We start from the raw sequence: 24,296 nt of genomic DNA, 5'->3' as shown, positions 1-24,296 counted from the left end.
GAGCGGATGTTCCTGAAAATTGACGTGAAGATATCAACAGATTCTCTTCATCGACACTTTTGGAATTGAAGACCATAGGGATAAAACATGATAAGTTACATTATTTGCGTTTCATGTCAATTTTAACTCATAACTGGTATACTTAAACCATTTGGGACCATAACAATTTAGGATTAGGTTACTTAACTTTGGAATTTTTTATTTAATTTCACTTTATTAGTAGTTTCACTACTAGTTTATTTACTAGTTACTTTACTTATTCGTAAAGAATATGAAATACAAAATAAAGTGAAATAACCTAAACTTTATAAAACGATACTATTTAAGAATTAAAATTCTAATCACCCCGTTTTTAATTCACCCTTTTTATTGCTTCTGAGAAGATTTTAGTTCTTCCCTCCTCCCCTTGAGACTCAAATTATCAAAATTCGACTATTTATCATCTGTTTTTATCTTCAGATTCAACTGGTTGTTTTCGTCTTTTATTGTTTATCCCATGTGGTCTTCAGCTACGAATCTACATATAAAGGAAATGAATTACCTATACATGAAATATTACAGTCAATGGAGAGAATCTGTGTTATTATGTCGTATCGTGAGGTACGGTATTCGATGAAAGTAATTTCCTCTGCTTTTTATCTCGTAGAATACCGGTGTATACGCAACACAGCTGTAAAGGATGCCGTGTAGATGGTACGAAACGTATTGTTGATAAAGTACATAACAAGTATAAGCGGCAGCATATGGAAACACTATGTGTAATCCGAATAACAATAAAAGTTCTGATCACTGGTGTATGTTGATTATGCTCTATTTATTCATAAATCGTGTTTTATTTCATTGATTTGTTTTTTTGTTCCTAACCTATAAATTGTGAGAAATGAGGAGGTGAGTTAACATTAAAACTCCAAAATTTTGACGTGCACAATAATTTTTAACTGTTTTGCATATAATGAAAAAACGTAAAAGAAACAAAATAGAACATTTGCATAGTATTGAGCAATGAAAGAAAAGTTTATTTTTAACTCTATTATATCTTTGCTACTTTTAATTTCGGAAATCTTCTTTATATAAAAATATCAATATAGATATATAATTAGTGATAAGATTTTATATAATACACAGTAAAGTTAAATTAAATTATAAAACAGAAAACCAAAAGTACGAAGCAGTCACGTAAATATAACAAATACAAAGATACATTAGGCTGACCAGAAAAAAGCAAATCTCTTTCGATTACTGGAGAAACTGGTGTATAGTAGAATGCACGGTGTAATTTTGGTCGTTGGATGTATCCTGGCTGTGAAATCCTCGGGGAGCACTCCCGCTTACACGAGGACGCTCCAATGAGCAGAAACCCTTAACAGATACAGTTTGTAGTCCCTGGACGATCGTCAGCAAAATTTCAGATTTCGACCACATATGGTACTCACGATACTATTTTCGTAAGCGTATCGGCAAAAGAAATATGAAGAACTCAATCGTCTTTTCATAAAATATACGCGATCGTATGTACTACTTACATACAGAGGAGAGTTATCTTTAACGTTCAGAAAAGAAGTTTGTGCAACAGTCATATTATATATTTTTTCAAATACGAAATTTGAAAATTGTAGTTTTCTTCTAAAATGTTTATTTATAGGAGAGTATAAAATATGTTTTTTTAAGACTTCTTCCGTAAGTAATTAAGATAATAAAAAATAATAAAAAGATAAGATTAATCGCTTTGTTCGAAATTAAGTTCTTGAGTTTAATTGACTCTATGCTTGTAAATTTAACTATTATTCATAGTTTGTATAATGCACTTGAATTTTGACATTAATCCAACACATATAAATCATTTTAATTCCATTTTAATTAAATACGGTTTCAGAAGAATTAATGTTTCTGGCTTTCAAAAATATCACATACATTTTATAATACTAAAATAAATTAAGTATAAAATATAGCATTTAATACTCAGAATTTTACATTCAACTATAACAATGATAGCCATTAAAAACAAAAAAAAAATTTCAATAGTAATTATATAAAATTTGCATAATACACATACCTAATGCTAATTAAATCCTAATTAACCGTCAATTCCAGAAGACTAATTTCACGTTTCCTTTTTATACATATAACAGTTTGTTACACGTTCTGCAGGACACCCCATGTTCCTGAACGAAACAAACCTTTACAAATACTTCCGGTTTCAGAGTCTAGATGACCCTTTATATTGGCACATGAGCATGTATTGTCGGAACGTGAGGTAGTTACGGGAGAAGTCAGCGCGAGAAAAGCCAGTCGTACTTGTAGATTCCTCCCGAGAGGCAACGGTGTCTTCGTTCGCGAAGCCAATTTGCCGGAACATTAGCCGCAGACGGTGTTTCTTCAACGATACCTATTATTGATATTGCCCGTTTGCGATCGACTATAATCGATAGAGATATTTCACGAAATTCCACTTGCTTCTTTTCCAACAATAAAAAAAAAAAATACAGATTAATCATCTATTTGATGAATACTACATTTTTCTTAACTGTTAACTGGTATCGTTAAATTGTCAATTGTTGATATCGTATGAATAATACACAAAATAGAATCCACCCACAATGTGATCGATAAAGGTGTCTTCGATTCTTGCGTGATACAGGAATTTTGAAGTAATTTTGTCCAATACACTGCCGAAATGATTTAACGTCAGTCTTCCAATCTTAAATGTCTGCATAATGAAACAATTAAAATAATGACAATAGTAATAGCAATGTTACGCCATATGTTAACTTAACTCATTATAATTTAAATCGTCGCGTTGCATTAATTCTCATAAATAATTCTACCATATGACAAAATGTGTCATAATAAATGCAAAACATGTTTAAATATAATCATTTCATTTAATATTATAAAAAACATTATGCAAGCGAATGTTACGAATTTTGCATCACAAACTATATTGGAAAAGAGAAGAGAGGAAAAACATGATGTTTTTACCTATAGCCCTCGTGCAGAGGCGAAGAATGTATCGGAAGCCAGTATAACAAGCAAGGATTTAAACACAACTTTCAGTCATCTACAATAAAGTCGACAAGCTGAGTATTTAAAGAAACATTTTAATTGCACGAGGTAAGCCGCTTACGTGCCCCCTCTCGCATGCATTAATAAAAACGACCCTCCTGTTACGGGATGCGAACAAGCAGCGGGTATTGTATCTGCCAGAAAGTAATTCGACTTTTCCCTCGAAGAAAAGCGTTCCTGAACGAATATTTCTTAAACTCTAGAAGAGGAACAATGAATAATATTCTGAAGGATGTTGCTTTGTCAAATCGTTGTCAATTGAAGTATCAAATTAAATTGGCATTCTCGATGAGATTAAAGATATTTATTTTTTGCAAATTTCTGGAACTCTTCCTTTCCCTCTTTCTTTTTTATTTTTTGTCAGTTCTTACGTTCATTTAAAATAAAAATATAAACATTTGTGAAACCTATTTAAAAGAATTACAAAAGGAACCTAAGCTAATAAAAAATTTTTGAGAAAGACTCGTATAAAATTTAGAATAATTATCTCCATCTGTAAAAATTTTATAATTAAATTACATGCTTTTAGACGGTAGTTTACTTAAAGTATATCAACTAATTAATATATAACAATAAATATCAACTTATTAACTTCTACAAATGTAAAAACTACTATTTCGTTGATCGATTTTATGTTCTGTGTATATTAATTAAACATTTCTTTATCCCTTTCGATGAATACCATAACCAAAAGAAATAAAAAAAGCCTACTTTTGAAACATCTTGTATAAACAATTTTAATCTAATAAAACTTGAAATAAATATAAAATTAACCTACCTATTATTTCACATATAACTTAAATCCTTTAAAATATCTTGAGATTCATCTTGAGACTTTTCAGCTTGCTAAACACTGGTGAAAAAAATTCCACGACCAGGAGCACATAAAGAGAAACTAGCTCTGTAATTGGGCATGAAAAGGCTGTATTTTCCGCGGTTAACTTCGGGAAAAGCTGAGTTTGCGGTAGCCAGATAATAACGCAGCTCAAGAAAACGCGAATAGAGGCTCGATCTTGCGGCGCGAACTAGTATGTGGAAGCGACGCCACGTGGAGAGGATGCTTTATGAGGGTTCTTTTTGAGTTGATGGTATGCCTTGTTACCGGGAAGAACCGTGCTCCCTCGGGTAATATCATATACAATTATGTCCACCAAAGGGCAGATATGCATTATGGATGCAGCTTTTATGCTCAGTAAATCATGTCGCAGGCTTGGTTAACTCTGCAAATGATCTGCAGAATCACGCCTAACCACCTTCCCAAAGATAAGCAAGCCTTCTTTCTTTTTACGATTGATACTACTTTCTTTAGATTTCAAATGTGTATGAAATGAAGTTAAGAATAATATTTGATATAAATGAAGTAATTAATGTAGCTGCTGCGATAAAGAACTATTATTTTTATATTTGTTGGTTGTATCTATTAGAAAGTAAAAAATAGTAAATGTATTATAAAATGGAGGTATATTTTTGTATATTTTATTATGTATGCATTGCGAATAAAAAATTGTAACAAATTTTAATAAATAATGAAAAATATTAAATTAGTTAAAATAACTAAAATTTAATTTAGTAAAATATTTAACACTAGATTTTAGGGGACCCGTCATTTTGTTGCATTTTGAATTCCATGAGGAAAATTACACGAACCGTTTACACTTTTCTTCTACCATTTGTACTCACTTATCCATTTAACGAGATAAATATATATCGAAATTCATTTTCTTCAAAGCTTTCTCGTTTTGAAGTTTTCTATGTGGTATATCTATCTCTTCGGATACATGTCAATTTAACGCAATCGAAATGTCGGTAAATCTAGTGTTAAAATTAATTAAACTTTTATTGTACATTACTTTTTAGTATACATCATTATGTTTTTAACGTAATATATTTATTTCCATTATGCAATATATTTACTATATTTTACTTGATAATAAATTAGTTAACAGTACTCTTTAGGTTTTATGTAAATGAAGTTCAATTATGAAGTAATTAAAAAAAAAAAGCATTTAATTGTGCTGATTGAAATAAATAGAATAAATAGTTAGAAAATATATAGAAAATTTATTGAAATGAATTGTATAGTATGTTAAGTGTTATTAGATGTTTAACAAACTACTTTAAAATGCAAAAAATGAAAGATCTAAGAAATCATTGAAGACCGAAAGTAGCATGACATAGAGCACACTTTATTTCTTAATTAGTGATAATAATTATTTAGCATTGATCGAAATCGAGTACATATCGTATATTCCTCTTCGATCGAAGTTCAATAATCATAATAGATTAATTTATTAATATAAGTGTAATTAATTGTAATGTATTGTCTGAAAGTATCACTGCGTTGCATCCACTGGTCGTCTCTTCGCACTTCGTCAAGGACAACCAAACAAATTAACAAGAAAACGAGATCCGAAACAAGAAACTTAAAAAACATAACCTACAAAAAGAACAAAGGAAGAAAAATATCCCGCATCCTTTCGTGTTTCTCCATGAATTCCAAACATTTTCACGCTTACAAAATATAAGTGGACCAGAATCACGAGAAATTCGAAAGGAAGAGTTTCGAATAAAGAACCGTGGGTTATAGAAGAACGATGAAAAGCTAAACAATACAAGATAGGAGGAAAAAAGAATAGTGTCTGTAATTCGAGTTTTCCAGACCAAGGATGCTCAGTGACTGCGGGGGGCGATAGATTCAATGTCGGCCCGACCCCGAAATAGTTAGATTACAATTAAAATGCGGAGAGCTTGTCGTTTCGAACGAAATTTATGCGTTCGAAAATAAGTTAACCTCTACATAAAATACACTACTTGAAATAATGTTTTTTTCAAAAAGTTCGTAGTATTTTTATTATAAATTTCTATTGAATAACGAAACGTTCGCTGCTCTTAGTTGAATACTAGAGAGAATTAAGGAGGAACACCGAAAATTCGTTAATAAAATAAGTTTCCTTTTTTCATTGAAACGATGTTGAATCTCAAACATTCAAGAAATTTTGAGTCGTAACTGACAGATTTACCTTTGTCTCATTCACTGAATATAGTATAGTCTCATTGTTATTTATTGCGTAAAACTCTTTGTAAAGCTTATTCGAAAGATAAAAAAGTGAAATACTCTAGAAGGCGGTAAAACCTATTTGAGGAAACCCATTACTGAACAAACAATTTTTTAAAAATAAATTCGTGAAATTATAGATTGCGAAAATTCCAATTTCAATTAAATCTTTCTTAACTTTCGCTAAGAATTTTCAGAACACCCTAAAATAGTAAATCTACCTACATATACATATTACAAATAACGCATTTCTATAAGAAATATAACCTAGTAAACGTACCATATGTACTTATATATATATATATAAAATACTTCTTCGTCGCCATTAAGAAAGGTAAAAAAAAGAAAAACAAGAATAACGATTACTAGACTGCAAGCATTTACATTCTTTTTAATATAATTAAGAAAATGAAATCTAAGCAAAGATCTGTTTTACTACACTTCGAATATTTTATGTAATTTTGCACTTTGAGATTTCCATAAATATATAATATATATTCAACACATAAATATTCGCAGTCTAATAATCACTATAAAACTACTAAAATAATTCTTTAAAATGAACAGTCAATTCGAAGCTTCGAGCGTGCTCTATCGTTCGAAAAGGAGGCAAGCCCTCCGCAGAACAATATTCAACATTTAACAATAGCCAACATTTATAGAGTAAGATACCGATCTGTTTTTTTTTTTTAGTTATTCATAGATCGTTTCATCTCGTTCTCCTTTTATTTTTCTCGACAATCGTCGATCGTATTATAATTCCCAGTTGACAGAGATTGTTGTTATAGGTCCGCGAGGGCAACAATAATTATCACTCAACGAGAATAAATCCCTCATGATACTCTTTTTTTAAACGTACATATGTATGTATGTACCAGTGCAGTGTTTCTCAAACCGCAAAAAGATAATCTCGATGATATGTCTCTCGTTCCAGAAAGATACTTATATTGCTATCGTTTGCATGTGGACGCAAGTTACAGGATTCCCAACCTTCTCAATCATGATTTTATCTAACTATATATCACTCAACGATTCTCGACAACGCTTGGAAGATGAAACTCGCGCCTCACTAATTCGCGTATTTTTATTAATTGACGAAATTCTTTAGCAGCGGCTAACGCTCGAAAGAACATAAGGTCATTACAACCTGTGGTTTTGTAGCTATAAGCTGTTACATTTTCGACAATTATAATTACGAATACATTCTCTGTATGGCACCTAGTCGCTACAATTGTTACGTTCTTTCGCGTCGTTTTGCTCTGCCGAAGACAAAAATCACAAAGAACGAGAGTTTTGTTCCTCTATTGCTCGAAAGAAGAAATACGTAATAAGATTACGCTTTCATTCGAAAGATCATTGATATCTAACATCGAAGGCATTTGTTTATCTACTATCAGATTTATCTTTTCCCTTTTCTTCAATCGTGCCTTTGAGAAACACTGATCCAGCGATTGTGACTTAAACAGCATGACGTTAAAATTTTAATATTGCACAACATCGATAACACTTCGACTTTTTTTTGTCGGAAAAAGTTTTATGCGACTTATGATGAATTACAATAGATAAAATTATATGAATGTCTCTTCTTCTTCGTTTTCTTTTTTTCTATTTCTGTTTCGTCTTCGCAATGACTGAATGCTGATGACGATAGTAGTGTGGTATTCAAATACATCAGCTGATAACTCGGAACGATTTTCATTCTCGTGGCAAATCAAACTATAGGTTTCGTTCTTAAGAATTTTAAACGTCGTAAGAACAACGTTCCAATTCATTTCTCCTCGATTCTTATATCTTGTATCTTCAAGAAATAAAATGTATTATAATTTATATCTTTTTTGAAATTAGGATTCCCTTTTTCCTTTTTATCATCATGACAACTAAAAAGAGTTCAGGAAAAGATCAACAGGTAATAATTATTAATCTTTTCATTTCGCTCATAAAATAAACAGTAAAATTGGTTATATTATAAAAATTTATATAGGTTAAATTTTAATATTGGTTAAATTAAATGTAATGTGTATCACGGATATGTACATTAAATGATTAATAATTAGATTGCGACGACAATATTTAGAGGATGAAAGAAGTCCTCATATTCATATACACATAAAAATATGAATTTACATAAGCTATCGTAAATTATATGCGGATTTGAAATTTTATAATCTGTTATAATCTCTACATTAGGAAAGATCCCAGTCATAAAATTTTTAATCATGAAACGCACTCACATTGGAACGTTGTTCTTAGCGAGTTGTTATAATTCATAAAATACCAACTATATGAAACTGTTATTGGAACAGTTAAAAATATAAGATAAGGCCAAGAACGTTTTTCATCATGGAAAATGTTTTCATTGTAACAGTAAATGGAAAAATATACGAGTACCAGTAATAATAATGCCATCGTCGTAGTCATCACTGTTGTCGCCGTCATCGACAACATATATGTATATATATATTGTATATGTATATAATATGTAAGTTATATACTCTAACATTATTATATTATGCTTAGCAAATATTTTGTTTGAAGATTTTTTACCTAAAATCCACGTGGCAACAAATAACCAAGTTCCTTAATTACTTTCATTGTTCTGGCGGTTGAACTCTCGTACAAAGTCCAAGAAGGATAGAAATTAAAATATCTAATCTCAAAAATACTTAGTAAAGTAAAATCTATTTTCTTCCGAAAGTATCGCGTTTTACTAGTCATTCGAATTAATTTTCTAAGAAGTTACACTTAACAAGAACTAAAATCTTAAAAAAAAGAAGATAATTTAAGACTATAACACAGAAGGAGCTCAGAATTAACGAGTTTTAAATGAATTGAATGAATTAAAGAAATGCTGACTGACAGAAATACATAGTTAATCATATTCTGCGTCACGACTCGAAACAGTCAGAATGGAAAACATGGAATATTTCTAATTATTCATTAAATATTAATCGACGACTTCGTGGAAGAGGTTCGCCGCCATTTTGAAGATCGCTTAACTAAATTCTAACTCTCTAGTCGGTGTCACCTAAATGATTAAAAAAAAATGACAAATGATACGAGATAAACGTTGAAAAAATGATAGAGGAATGAAAAGGAATTACTATACAACATACGAATCCATATTAATAATACGAATTATGTGGCTTCTTTTTTGCTGCGCCGTGCGGACCAACGCAAAATGGATGACATGATTTCAATTATCTCTCTCTCTCTCTCTCTTTCTCTTTCTCTCTCTCTCTCTCTCTCTCTCTCTCTCTCTCTCTCTCTCTCTCCCCTTATATTAGGAACAATGCACTTGAGAACATGATGAACAAATAACAAATGTATGGAAAGAAATATACAACATGAAAACATGAACGTTGAATGAAATCATGAAATATGAACATGATGTATTGAGTGATTCAAATACTTATGGCTGAAAAATCGATTCCGAGCAGATCAACCATCACTTAATAGGCAATATTATTTTGTTCTATGTCTACTAAACGAGTATATGATTGTTGACTGAATGAACGGGAAAATACTTGAGGTAAAAAGTATTTTGAAAAATTTCAATGCAGTCTTGGCGCTCTGATGTCTTTGTGCAATAAAACTTTGGTGAGAAATTAATGATATTAAATCGATGACACATGAAGCGACATTAAAAAGTGAGAAAAGAGCCGCCCTTGACAGTGGACTGCCATCGTAGGTACTTCATGATGTATAATATTGTGTTTACATGTATATCTCGTGTACGTGTATACGTGTATTCATACTTAATTGTAGTACTGTAAGTCATGTGTTATATATATATGTATCTGCGCGCGCGAAGGTCCTTACGTCGATAAAAGACACTATAACATTATATATGTACATTAACATGCGTATAGAGCTATTCCTGGGGACAAAAGGAAAGAAATAAAATAAGTGAATAGAGTAGAACTTGAGGATTCATCCATTTCGAATAAGCGAACCATAACGCAATAAGTGATTTCAATAGGGAAGAGAGTAATCTTGAAAGAGAGATTTTTAGGCTAATTGTTTGTTAATTTAAGGTAATTCTCGTGGTAAACGCTGATGAACGAATGCAGGGTCTTTGGTTTCGAGACGCACCGCGTCTCCTTAAGGTAATGGCACTACGACTTGCACGTAAGTTACTGGGAAATAACCCGTACGACCGTTCAGGCTACCCTCGAACCAGTTCTCGTCAATCTTTTTGGTCAAAGTGATCGTATCGTTTTCCTGAAATATAATACACCATTGTTAGATACATTACTTATTTAAAAACATTTCTTTTTACATTTGGACAATTTTTCTAAACCTAATAGCTTCGGAGATATTCCGTCAAATATGTTTCCAACATTCAACTTCGGGAGCTGTTTTCACTCTTTCAACATGAATATCAGTACATAAAAAAGATATGTGTCAAATACTTTTTCAAGAACTACATCATACAACATAAATTTTATTAAAATCTGTGATTTACACTTGAGAATGTTTCTATGTTGTTAGTTCACTTTTATTTTCAATGCCTCGATTACGATAACAAAAAATTAAGTTACAAAATATTTAATTAAATACATTTACCAATTCAGATTACTCACACAAAAAAACAATCAAAAATGGAAAATTGTATATATAATTGTATTATATTTACTTTAAAGCCGAGTTCTCCAGGATTTTCTGCCTCGAAATCGTACAAAGCTGTGCAGCAAGGTTGTCTTGTCATCGGAGTCCTGGCTGGCGATTTGCTCGGTGATGGCAAGGGCGAAGCTAAAAACCATAAAAAATTTTAGAATTATATTAGATACAAATAGATAATGCAACAAAATATTAGGCTTGCTGCAACAGTCTTAAATTAGAGCACTACAGTATCTAAATAATTTGAATTTTATCTTCAATAAAATAAAACATAATGCAAAACTAAATGTATGATAATATCTGATGATCAACTTAAACAGCTATTCTCGCTAAAATCTAGATAAAATTATGAAGTACAGTGAATCACATTAATATTTAAATACAATAATGTCTGAGATTTATATATGCAGTGAAAATTAAATTAGAAAATTAGATTTCTATCGGTTCTAAGCAGACTTTTTATATAATTTTTATAGAGAAATCTACAACAATCCAATAAATATTATATTATTAAAAAATGATAGTAAACAACATAATGATCTTGACATTCAAGTTTTATTGTGAATCACTATATCTTATAAAATTAAGAAAAACAAAGTATTTCATAACAGTACACACAAAAAGAAATGTATAACCATTACATAAACATGCATGTATATACTTAATGATCGGTAAATGGCTAAATTAGGATACATCGATAGAAGATACACAAGAAGCAAAATAGTAATTACTTTCTTGCCCTGTTTGCGGTGCACGAAAAGCGATAGAATTGAAATTGAATAATTAATCGATCGATCGAAACCTACGATAGGAGAAACCAACCCCATGCAAAATTTACCATTGGCAGATTGTGGCGGGTTTCCGGCTGGAAATAGCTCAAGCTGCGAGCGCTTCCCATCCCCATGAATCGGAGACCCGGCTCGACTTGCCCCTACATTGTGTCAAAAGGACAGACATTCAGGTATACGAGAGTATACACACAAAACAATCGGATAACGTGTAATAAGTGTGTTAGAGATGAGTTTCGCGAAATTACGTTGGTGAATCAATATATACATAGTTCATATTTGCGTACAATTATTTCTCGAAGTATCAAAAATACAAAAAAATTATTGCTTAGCTTGGAAACAGTAAAATAAAAGCATTTAAGGTGATAGGTAAGTAATCGTGTTAAATGTTCAATTAAATGAAGCAATAATAATAAGTGAAGCAATTTCACCTTTTATCACCTTTAAATAGATAAATAAATAAATTTATATAGAATAACTTTCTAGCATTTGAAAAAACGAAATGCTAAACCCAGAAATATTATATAATATTATTTATCAGAATTAACATAAAACTGCAGGAAAATTTGTTATTCAATTTGTTAGTTCTATTACAATCTCGACGAAACCATAATAAAAAAGGAGATCAATCTCCACATTGAAGTTCAGATATGATTTCATCGACTTTTATATCTTACTATTATGTCATATTTTAGTGCGTATGTAATATATTCCTTTGAGTGGAAAAGATAACAAAAATTTAATGTCCGTTTGACAGTCAGAGTAATGGCGAGGGAAACTCAATCAGGAAAGAGTACAATGTATACGACTATAGTGTATAGTTGCAGGACACGTAGAAATGTTGCATGACAGAGGAAACAAGAAACAGACAGCCAATCCACCCGCAAAAGTCATTATCTTGGATGTGAACATATGTGTGAATGTGTTTTACCGTGGAAGGAGAAGTTCCCACCGTTCATAGCATCCGATGTAGGTAATGCATCGACGTGTAAATCGGCCAATGTCTTCGGTATAAATTCCATTTTTGGTTTGTTCGCTGCCTCGTCTTTCCTGTGATTAAAGATAAAAATACAATAATATAATCATTACAAAATTATTATGGATAATAAGTGGAAGATTATTTCATAGCATAAAATAATGTTATTAGGAACCTTAAAACTATAAAAATTAAAAAAAATTCATATAATAAAGTAAAAGATGTATAGATATTGTTAATAAAGGCCACTATAGTGCGATTCTACATCTTTTGATCGATAGAGATTCGTTAAAGAAGTTGCTACAAAAAATTGTCTTTAACTTCGAATTTCAAACTTCCACTGATCCAGAGGTATAATGTCGCACTGTGATGATCTTTAACAATATATTCAATATACAATAGTATTCATATACCCTGTACATAATATAGTCACATTAAATTACACAAAGAATAAAAATTCTTTTTTAGAGCAATACATAAAGTGAAAATTATGTTATATAAATTGCCATAATTTTTCAATTTACTAATTAACATTTATATTCTATATATTTTCTTGTAAAGAATTATAAAAAATAAAAGATGTTCTAAGTCTGGTGAGATATGTATACTGTATCAGTACATACTTCTCCAAAAGTGTTTCTGTTAGTGTTCTTAGAATCTCAGTACACTGCTGATGGTACTCCAGGAGACCTTCACTGAATGTTGCCAACTGTGCCACTTGTTCAACCTAAGGAAAAAGCAATGAAAAGCAACAATATAGCAATATAACAATGATAAGCAAACATCCTTAAGTTTTTATCATGTTAATTGCTCAATTCTTCCATGAATAATTTGATACATCTCTATATAAGAACTTGTTCAAGTGAAAATTAATACACATTCAATTAGTTTTTTACTTACATCATTCTCCAAAAGGTTGAACATGCCCAATTGTGCCAGATGGAGACTCTCTGCAAATTTCTCTTCTGCTTGACGAATCTCGTCGTCTGAAACGTGAGAACCTGCTCGCAAAGTTTGCGCCGGTGAAGGTATTAAAAATTGTACTACAGGGTTGCTTAAATGCCTACGTTTGATACATTATAAGATATACACACAACAAGGAGTAAAAGTTAGCGAAATTAAACCATACGGAACGCCTAAGTGCTTTGATCGTGTACATTCCTTCTTTCTCGAAACACAAGCATTTATAATACAGATATTGAAGTTTCACTAGAAAATATATACAGAATAAGTACAATACATTCAACATTCGCAGTACCTTTAGTGCACTTCTGAATATATTTATATTTGTTATGCTTAGTATTTTTGATATAATCATCTGAAAGGATTGTGAATTCCTATGATATAAATCTACATACATTTATTTTAGAAAAAATATACAAAGATACATCAAAGATGAAAAAAGAAAGATCATAACTTGGATTGTTATTTATATGAACATAATGTAACGTAATGATTATGGATTTAAAGGGAAATAATTAAAGTGTTGATTATTCTATATGTTTCTAAAAAAAGCAACTAAATCTAAAAAATTGGAAATAAAGTGAGGAATTTAATAACTATTGCACGTAGGGAAAACACGTACCAGTGTATGGTGAAGAAGACTTCACTGGACTTCCAAAATGAGGACTGGCTGATCTTTTTCCAGTTGCTAATTATTAAGAATGCAGACAAACAAACGGAAAACAAATATTTTTCTCTCATACTAAACTGAAAAACTTAATGATTGATAATTTGCAAATAAATATGGACCTTCATACGCATTAAGATCATCTGCAATAAATAATCCGCATTTTAACTTGATGAAACACCCCATATAAACAAATAAAAAATTATCATGGTAACATCAGCCAACTATAATTTATCTATGACAAAGTGCACATGCAGCAGAACGTGCGAATGGAATGCCTGTAAACTAAGACAATGAACTGAAAATGAAGGAAGAACACACATAAATCATTTGATAAAGCTGCATTTCTTGTCCGATTTTAGATTTTATCTTTACATGTTATCTTTATTTTTAGTAGAGTGGCCCATGAAACTATTTGAATATTTATAGAAATCTTCTATGAATGTGTTATGTGTGTTATACAGAACTGTTTGAAACTGCATTAATACTGTAGTGAGATATGGCTATCATGACACAGAACTTTTACCTGTCATATATTAAAATATTTCTTCTTAGTCATAAATTGTTATTACCATATAAAATATAACATGACGAAATCGAATCTAAATAATTAGTAAGTAAATGCAATAATAAATACAATGACATGTAAATACTTTGTGTAGCCACTGTACATCTGTTTTATATTTTACCAACGTAAATTATGATACTTCTATCTTACTACAATACCAATGAAATATCAAAATATGTAACAGGTATAGTATATCCATAAGAGGTTTTCAGAAGTGTTCGAACGCTTTTGTGAGCCACTCTACGTGCGTATAATTGCAAACGATACGCATCGAGTTTTTGTACAAGGACATGATGTATGTACAAGGTGTGCAAGGACACAATGTGCGCGGCCCCAATGTGTTGTGCTTAAATAAATCAATAAATATCGCAGAGAAAGATAAAGTCAACTCGCGTCCAAGTATACCTTTCGCTTGACGTCTCCGCTTGCAATCGAAGTCCAGCCTTCGTCCCTGAAGCTTTTTCCGGTGATGCTGAAAACAAAAAGGGATATCAATTCCCGTTCTCGAATACATGCACTTTTCCCCTCTTTCTTTCTTTCTGTCTCGTCGCGTATTCTTGTCGCGTTAAACTGGGACAACGCTACTCAACGAGTCAAGAAGAAAAGCCAACTTTTTTTAATAACCAACCTACCATCACTTCTTTCAAGTCTTTGGTCTGCAAATGGTGCAGAGGCTCCAGGAAGTTTTGTTTAATGTTGTCGTCCAGAGAATATTTCACGTCCGCCATCTGTTTCATCGCCTCACCCATTTCAACCAGAGCCTGAGCTGTAAACAGAAATTAGGAAAGATTAATGAGCCGAATGTTTGCTTGTACTTAGATGCATAATTTATGCGTCTGCTCTACTAGTTTCTTCGTTAGGTATGCAATTACGAAAGTTATGAGTTGAGATGCGAATGTCCTCCGAAAGTTAAAGTAGCGGCACAGCTTTTTGGTGATAGGAAGTGAATATGAATGTTTTAAAATAACAATTAATTATTAATTAAGTCTAACTATATGAACTGAACAAACGTACCGAAAATACTATCCTCTCCCAATTTCTTTCCATAAATAAGCATGCAATCGCCGAGAACACCTTCTGGTTGAGGGTAAGTCGAGGCTTTTGCCTGACCGCTGAGCTTACTGATGCCCTTGACCGCGGCCATCTTCGCTCTTGCAGTTGGATTTGGCTGAAGGAACTCTTTCGTTTTCATTTGTAACTCCTCCACCAGCTCATACGTGACATCCGTTTTCTACGATCAAAATTATATCATACTGTACGTTAGCTTAAATGATATTACATTATCAAATTTCTACTTTTATTTCGTTTTCTTATTTTCTTTTTCCTAAATTCTATTTCTAAATAATATTTCAAAATACATAAGGAGTTCATTTCTTTGAAGTAAAAGAGATGCGAACAAATTTCATCAAGAAGGTTTCATTGGCGAGAAGATTGATTGAAGGTTAAAGGCGATGCAATAAGAACACCTTCCGGAAACCTTAAAAATGTAGAAACGTATACTCACCCTCTCCATATCCATGAAGTCAACGTCGAGCTTGGTTCCTTCCGCTCCGCCCATCTTCTCTGTCATATACTGGAAATACAAATTTCATTAGAATTAAATAATAAGATTAAACGTTATAATTTTACCCTTCAAATAGTACTGTTAGATTATGTATGTATAACTATTATAACTTATGTTAGATTACTGAAACTTAGCATGTCTAATTTTATTTTATATTTTCCATTCTTCAAATTAAGTAATCTAATTCCAAATTGTTATGGTTGCCTGTGATCCAATAATACCAGTTAAGAGTTAAGTACAGTCGATCCGTGGTAATTCGAAAATCGTGACAAGATTACATTTTGTTTATTCGGGAAGCCTTCAAATTCATGAATCATAAAAACCTTAAAATCTGCAGGTACACGCGAAAATAGCAAATGATTCCTTCCATTGTTGCTTTTCGAACTGAAGACCGCAGGAATAATTTTTAAATTCTATGTTTCTAACTCTACCTTTTTATTTATTTCTGTGATTAAATATATGTTTTTATGGATACAGACGAGCCTTTATAACTCGAAAATGTCAAGATTACGGATTTATCCATTATAAAATTTATATGAATGAAAAATGTCTCTTTCTTAATAAATCTTTAGTGTTTTTTATAATAATTCACAAAAGAGATCGTAATGCAAGAGCATGAATGGATGGGCGTAACTATTTTTCCGAAAGTAATCCTTGGTTTTACCGTAAATAATTAAAGGGAAAGACTCTTGGAATACGCCTGCAGTAATCAAGAGGTGTGCTTGGAACCTATAAATAACGGTGTAATGCAGAGTTACTTAAATAAATGCAAAGTACATTTGCATTTATTGTTACTGAAATAAATGCAAAGTACATTTGACTTACATGCGACCATCACTGCAAATTATTAATTTCACAATAAATAATGTCGACTACTAATTACTAATAAATAGAATTTAAAGAAGTTATGAAACACATTTCTTTAATGTCTTTATTAGAGACATTTTTATTGTTTTTAACTCTATGTGTCAGAGATTGAATACTTGAAATTTTATAATTTAGTAATTTTTTAATAGATAAATTAATAACGAGTTTTTCATTAACTTAATAAATTTTCGCGATCTTCGTTTCCTCTCGGTCTTGTTTCCTTATAATTACGTATATTACGTAAATATTCTCTGACACATTTAATAAAATTTTTCTTTTATTAACTTCATTTTATGAATGTTTACTACACTTTTATTTACACTTTTATTATATAATAAATTATTTAATGTATTATATAATAAATTATATAATAACCGGCAACGTTAATGCATGTCATTTATGTATACTCATTATTGCACATTTTTGTTAAATGTATAAACGAAAATTTGATTAAAAACAAAAAAAAAAAAAAACACATAATTATAATCACTACAGTGATTATAATTATGCAGGAACTGAATATTATTTGCGCATATTTTTAATTTCTTGAATAATACTCGTTAATTCATGTTGATTACTAAATAATACAAGAAAATTTATATTACCTATTTTTCGTAAAAATCACAAATTTTTTACTCTTGTAAGTTGAACGCAATGTCGATCAATTCCTTATTATTTTCAAACATTTATTTTTATTTTCATAATCTATAAAAAGAAAATATTAAAAAAAAACAAATTTTTGTATTATTTCCTATCTTTTTAACGCTGCGTTAATAAGTAGTATAATTTCTACTTTAATTATCACGCTCTCTTTCATATTTTCTCTATTAATTATGTTTCAGGAAATTGATTGTACATAAACGAACCGGATAAGCTGGTTAAATGAATTTCTACAGCAATAACAAGGTTATGAAGAACAATAATTATCTTCTTCATGATACACTTAAAACTGCATTTAAAATCTTCATAATGTGTCTCCAATCATATCTGAAACCTCAGTGATGTACTTTACAATTTGTTAAACTTAGTTGATTTAATTTAGTTTAGTTTAGTCTGTTTAATTTTCAAACTGTAACTTTCGTATCAATTTTCTGCCTAAAATTGTAACTGGGTAAAAAAAGCAGTTGGATTTATAGAAATTACATTTAGCATATTTTTTATACTTATTAATTTATTAAAATTAATCAACTTTATATTATTTTTGTTGAAAGTTTTCTTATTCTTGACGTAACGCAAATTTATCTCTACTAATCAGAAATAGTGAAAGTAGGAAGAGTGAGGTCATTTTTCGTTTCAACCAGGTGAATGATCCACAATTCCTATTTTTAACTAGCACATCAAATATTTAATATTATCTAACATGAACATTTTCTGTTTGTAACCGTTCACTAAAAAATAAATACTCATTGTTTTGTTTTTCTTGTATTTTCATATCTCGTATTATATAGACATGCTTTTCATCTTATTCGATTTTTGCTCGTTAAATTCACCTTTGCTATTTGAGGAAAAGGAAGTACGTCAATTTAATCGCGCGATTTCAATAGATTTCAATCTCTTGCTTTTTATTATTGTGTTCTGTTGCTCACAACGTTATACATTTGAATATGCAAGTTTATGTTAATGTTATTCAAGAACTTTCGTTCGATAATAAAAACAATGGAGATATTTATATTATACAGATACGATACAAAATGTATTTGTATAATATGACGACTAGATAAATCTAAAATGGAAACAGTTATATCAATAACTCATATAGTATAGACTTCAATTATGTAATGAATTAATAGTTTCAAATATCTTTGTTTAATATTGATTATTGATTATTATGGCGGTGATGATTGCATGATAAAAATGGTTGAATATCGGTCGAGAGTTCCTTCGTACTAGTTGCCAAGATTTCAGAGGTATACATCACTTTAGATCAATTGACGACGGGTATTATTGATCCGGAGAGCCTATCGTTTCTGGCAGTGGTATTTTCTTCCCTTTTCAAACATCTTACCATACTACATATATCCTTTGCCCTCGCCTCTGACCTACGGATATCTCTCGTCCATAGGAAATCTCGTTTCATCTTTCAAGATCATCTCGGTTTACGAGCAATTAACCAACATTGACCAATCGACTATCACAATATATGTGCTCGAGATTTCTACGATGCTTTCTTTTATGGCGACAGATGGGCCAGTTTCCGGTTGTCCATCATATCCGGCCTACAAACGAGCTTTCTAGAGCGGTTATATCTTTTTATCCCTTAAATGTATCGTTTCAAAGTTGGACATTACGGAAGTGAACTATTTTTATTATTTATTCAAATGATTATACAAATATAATTTCTATTTCATTCGTTATTTATTTCATTTATTTTAATCCATCTAAAAGTTCGAGAAGATTTTCTTAATAAATACATTTCGTGCCATTCCTTGGTCTTCTCTCTTACTTTGCATATATGAATAAAGATTATCACGGTGGCTTAATTCTTTTCATTTGAGAAACACGCAAGTAATTTCAATGAAACGGGAACGTATGAATGAGGATTGCAAACATTACTACGCGCCCTTTCGCAATAACAAGCAAAATATTCTACACATCTTTTCTCGAGAAAGATGAATCGTCTACAATATTTGAAACGCGAAATGAAAGCAATTCATTTTACATAATAACAACGAATATCGCATCGCGAACCCACCCACAATCTCTCTTTCTCTTCTCGTTTTTGTTCAGCTCTGTTTAATTCGAAATTATCTTCATTCACTATTCCATATAATGAATATAATAGAATTTCAAACAATATCGCGAGAGTGTTGTTAATCACATGTGTACTTTAATTCTTTTCCTATTGAACAATTCATGATTTATAGGTAGCATTTCTATTCGTGTATTTGTATATATGAAATTCATTAGCATAATGAATAAGTTAAAAGTATCTCATTTTTATGAAGTTATGCCGAGATAACTTAGGAAATAAATAATATCGTATCTATGTTTGCAGAAAGTCTAAAAAGCTAAAACTACTTTATCGTTATTAACTTTTAATCTTATAATTATAGAAGCTTCCGGTTTAAAGCTAAGTTGAAAATCATTTATTTCTATTAAGTGATCGCGTAACTTAATATAGCAAATCTAAGATAATCGCGAATATCGAGTCGTTTGTAGTTGAGTCGCAAGTTACAGACGAGAGCGACACTATGTCAGGATCCTTGAAAAGTGTAAAAGCCAAGCAACACGATTATTTGACGAAGGTCCCATACGACCATGACCTATATTTAACAGTGACCCACTTGTGAAGCGGCATCACACGCAGAAACATAGGTAGCGCACCGTTGCCGATTACACGTTGTCCTAGAGTAAATCTGACCCACATCCGGTAGTTGCAATATCACATGCTGTTTGATTCGAATTTATGCACCGATTATATCGTAATGCTCGCGACGTTACAACTGCCGATGAAATATTCTGAGAATGGTTACCATGAAAATCCGGTTTCAACGAATTATTCGGTAAATACAGTTACTCGCGTTAAACCTTTCCTTACAGCGCACATGGCTGTGAATGTGGCTTTTGTACGTTTATTGTTAAACAGTTTTTTTTTTTTTTTTAGAATTAGGATACAATATAAATAACCTTAAGCTAACGTACAAATTTCAAGTAGTAAAGAATAACAAAAAATAAAAACAGATAATTTGTAATTTTTCAACTCGGATAAGTTCTTATTGATACTGGCAGCTTATAACTTGCCATTTTAAAATAGTATTAATAATATTTCAATCGTGCGCAAACGAGTTCATTTCTTGTAAATCTTCTTCGTTTATGAAGGACGAAAAACGTTGACGTTAAGTACGAAAAAATCTTCCTCATATCCTGCATTAACCTTCTCTTTAAGGCGCACATGGCTGTGAGTATATTTCCTCTACTCGCCACGAATATTCACTTTGGATAAAAAAAGGGTTAGGATAAGATAAAAATGTAACCTCGACAACTGAAGAAATTAACAGATGTACAGATAGCTGGTTTGTTCCAATCTCTTTCCTCGAAGGAACTACATTATTAATACGTAATCAAACACAAAATCAAAACAATAATTTCAGATGTAATTAGAACCGAGCATATTATTATTTGAGCACCGACTATAATCGGCGTTACTAGTTCTTTACTCTCAAATTTTTCAACTTCTTTCAAATTATTCTCAAACTTCTGAATTTTTGTCAAATTATTTTCAAATTTTTCACTGCCCCTTAAATTATTATTTTGCAACTGATGATAATGATGAGATACCATGATAAGACTATTTTAATCTCTAATTAACACATACATTCTATCAAACATATTACCAAATGCTTAGTTAATTTACTTAATGCGTTGCACATACATACAAACATACATTACATTAAAATGATATTTCCGGAAATTTATTATAAAGATGATTTCCTAATTTCTAATATAATAAAATTTTATATCTCTCTATGCTGGTTAATATATAACACAACACGATTAAGAATTAGAATATAATTATAGCTTAGTTTTACATATTTCATGTTTATAAAGGGCAAATGAGCATCTATTACCAATAACACTTGCTAACGTAATTATTATTACCTATATGCAATAATTGCGATACTTTGAATAAATCTGTAATTCATGCAACATTTACGTTATACTGTTTCTATAATATTCGTAGTTAAAATATTCGTAGCTAAAATTTTAAATGTAGCTGCTACGAAATCAATTACGTAAAATCCAAAACTATATAATTGTTACACGCATGTCAAAATTAATATGTAAAGCTATGTTATATCTATAATAAAAGTAAACATTTTGTAAATTTTACATAATTTATACCATACCTAATATTTAAAATTTTTTATTTCTAAAAGAAGGTCATTAGAATTTTTTTCATATTTCTTTTATTACAAGCATTTGATTCCTTAACGCAACAAAACAAAACAAAACAAAACAAAACAAAACAAAACAAAACAAAACAAAACAAAACAAAACAAAACAAAACAAAACAAAACAAAACAAAACAAAACAAAACAAAACAAAACAAAACAAAACAAAACAAAACAAAACAAAACAAAACAAAACAAAACAAAACAAAACAAAACAAAACAAAACAAAACAAAACAAAACAAAACAAAACAAAACAAAACAAAACAAAACAAAACAAAACAAAACAAAACAAAACAAAACAAAACAAAACAAAACAAAACAAAACAAAACAAAACAAAACAAAACAAAACAAAACAAAACAAAACAAAACAAAACAAAACAAAACAAAACAAAACAAAACAAAACAAAACAAAACAAAACAAAACAAAACAAAACAAAACAAAACAAAACAAAACAAAACAAAACAAAACAAAACAAAACAAAACAAAACAAAACAAAACAAAACAAAACAAAACAAAACAAAACAAAACAAAACAAAACAAAACAAAACAAAACAAAACAAAACAAAACAAAACAAAACAAAACAAAACAAAACAAAACAAAACAAAACAAAACAAAACAAAACAAAACAAAACAAAACAAAACAAAACAAAACAAAACAAAACAAAACAAAACAAAACAAAACAAAACAAAACAAAACAAAACAAAACAAAACAAAACAAAACAAAACAAAACAAAACAAAACAAAACAAAACAAAACAAAACAAAACAAAACAAAACAAAACAAAACAAAACAAAACAAAACAAAACAAAACAAAACAAAACAAAACAAAACAAAACAAAACAAAACAAAACAAAACAAAACAAAACAAAACAAAACAAAACAAAACAAAACAAAACAAAACAAAACAAAACAAAACAAAACAAAACAAAACAAAACAAAACAAAACAAAACAAAACAAAACAAAACAAAACAAAAACAACAAATAAACCTGATTTTTTAATTATAAAAATAATACTTTGATATTTGTAATTAGTATATAAAAAAATAAACTGACAAACCTAAATTATTTAAGATTACAGGATAATTTTATTTTGCAATTTTCTGTAGTATATTTAAAATTATTCTTTTTTTTGTTGGTCATTAAGAACAATAAGTGAGTAATAAACAGTAACTCTAAAAGTTAATTAATACATTGACAAAAACCGTGCCATAATGAACTTTCATAACTGCGACTTCAAAAGGATAAAAATACATTTACGCCCTTGGTTGGCGAATATAAATTTTCATGAATCGAATATTGTCTTTCTATGATTGAAATAAAAGTCGTTCTTGCAACCTCGAGTATCATTTCCCAGACTCGTTTAAAAAGCCGGTAAATTTGAATTAATGCCCGTATAAAATACACGGAGAACTTCATTGAAACCGTCTGCTATTTGCATTACTTCATAGAACAATCTTGCCATAAATTCTCTCTTTCTTTCTACACCATACATATGTATAACAAAATAATTACATTCATCTGTTTCACGATATAACGATTTCAATTAATTTTTCAATGAATATTTTCTTTGTAATTACACAGGAATAAATTGTTTGACACAGAAACACTGAGAAAAGAACTGTATACAAATTGTTCTATAATAGTAACTGCAACTGAAAATACCATAATGTACATGTGTAAGTACAGTAGTACTTCATTTATCTAAATATACCTATGAATATCACTCATTGCAAAGCAAATCCTTTTATATAATATAATTTGTAATTATTAAAATTTTATAATTTTTCAAAAATTATATAAGATTATATTTATCCAATTATTGGTCTTTGCAATACTTTTCCTGGTTTGAGAAAGTTTATCTTTAACCATGTAAAACTATGAACACGTCTCCCATCTCGAATTTAATAAGTGTCAGCCTAAATAAGAATTAATTGTTCCACTCAAGGCGCATTGTGACGAACGAGACCCCTGTTCACGGGTCAAAACACTGTACTAATGGTTGGAACGTCGATCGATATGAAATCGTAATTATTCTTAGTTACTTTCTCTATGGCCATACTTTACCTTTATTTAATATTGATCTTTTACGATTACGAACTAGAGGTTTAACGAATTAATTCATATTAATGTTGTACATTTGAAAAATGAAAAATGACAATAATAAGCTTCGAGAAGAGAGAATCAAACTCAAGTGGAGCCTAATGATATAACAGAGAGAAATCGATATTCAAAAGTAAATCACCTCGAATATTTATTCATTTTTAATC

At 30.2% G+C, this 24,296-nt stretch overlaps 1 protein-coding gene across 10 annotated transcripts in view; it reads right to left on the bottom strand.

Moving 5' to 3' along the window:
* Positions 1-9,338: 9,338 nt before the first annotated feature.
* Positions 9,339-24,296, bottom strand: part of EndoA (SH3 domain containing GRB2 like, endophilin-A) — a 28,082-nt gene continuing 13,124 nt past the window's right edge. For 2 of the 10 annotated variants that reach the window (XM_069132932.1, XM_069132931.1), the window contains exons 3-13: positions 16,205-16,273; positions 15,715-15,931; positions 15,333-15,466; positions 15,106-15,172; positions 14,088-14,153; positions 13,403-13,503; positions 13,126-13,229; positions 12,458-12,576; positions 11,577-11,669; positions 10,755-10,870; positions 9,339-10,339 (exon numbers count right to left, since the gene is read on the bottom strand). In XM_069132932.1, coding sequence (XP_068989033.1) covers positions 10,220-10,339; positions 10,755-10,870; positions 11,577-11,669; positions 12,458-12,576; positions 13,126-13,229; positions 13,403-13,503; positions 14,088-14,153; positions 15,106-15,172; positions 15,333-15,466; positions 15,715-15,931; positions 16,205-16,273 — 1,206 coding nt within the window. In that variant the 3' untranslated portion in view covers positions 9,339-10,219. Of the gene's footprint in view, positions 10,340-10,754; positions 10,871-11,469; positions 11,670-12,457; positions 12,577-13,125; positions 13,230-13,402; positions 13,504-14,087; positions 14,154-15,105; positions 15,173-15,332; positions 15,467-15,714; positions 15,932-16,204; positions 16,274-24,296 lie in introns of all 10 variants that reach the window. The other 8 variants (XR_011176247.1, XM_069132933.1, XM_069132934.1 and 5 more) reach the window with 8 other exon arrangements.

Source organism: Bombus flavifrons, chromosome 3 (assembly GCF_040668555.2).
Source record: "Bombus flavifrons isolate JBK064 chromosome 3, iyBomFlav1_principal, whole genome shotgun sequence".
In the NCBI taxonomy this organism is placed as follows: Eukaryota; Metazoa; Arthropoda; class Insecta; order Hymenoptera; family Apidae; genus Bombus; species Bombus flavifrons.
The sequence above is the reverse complement of the archived record's forward strand: the minus strand, read 5'-3'. Positions and strand labels throughout refer to the sequence as shown.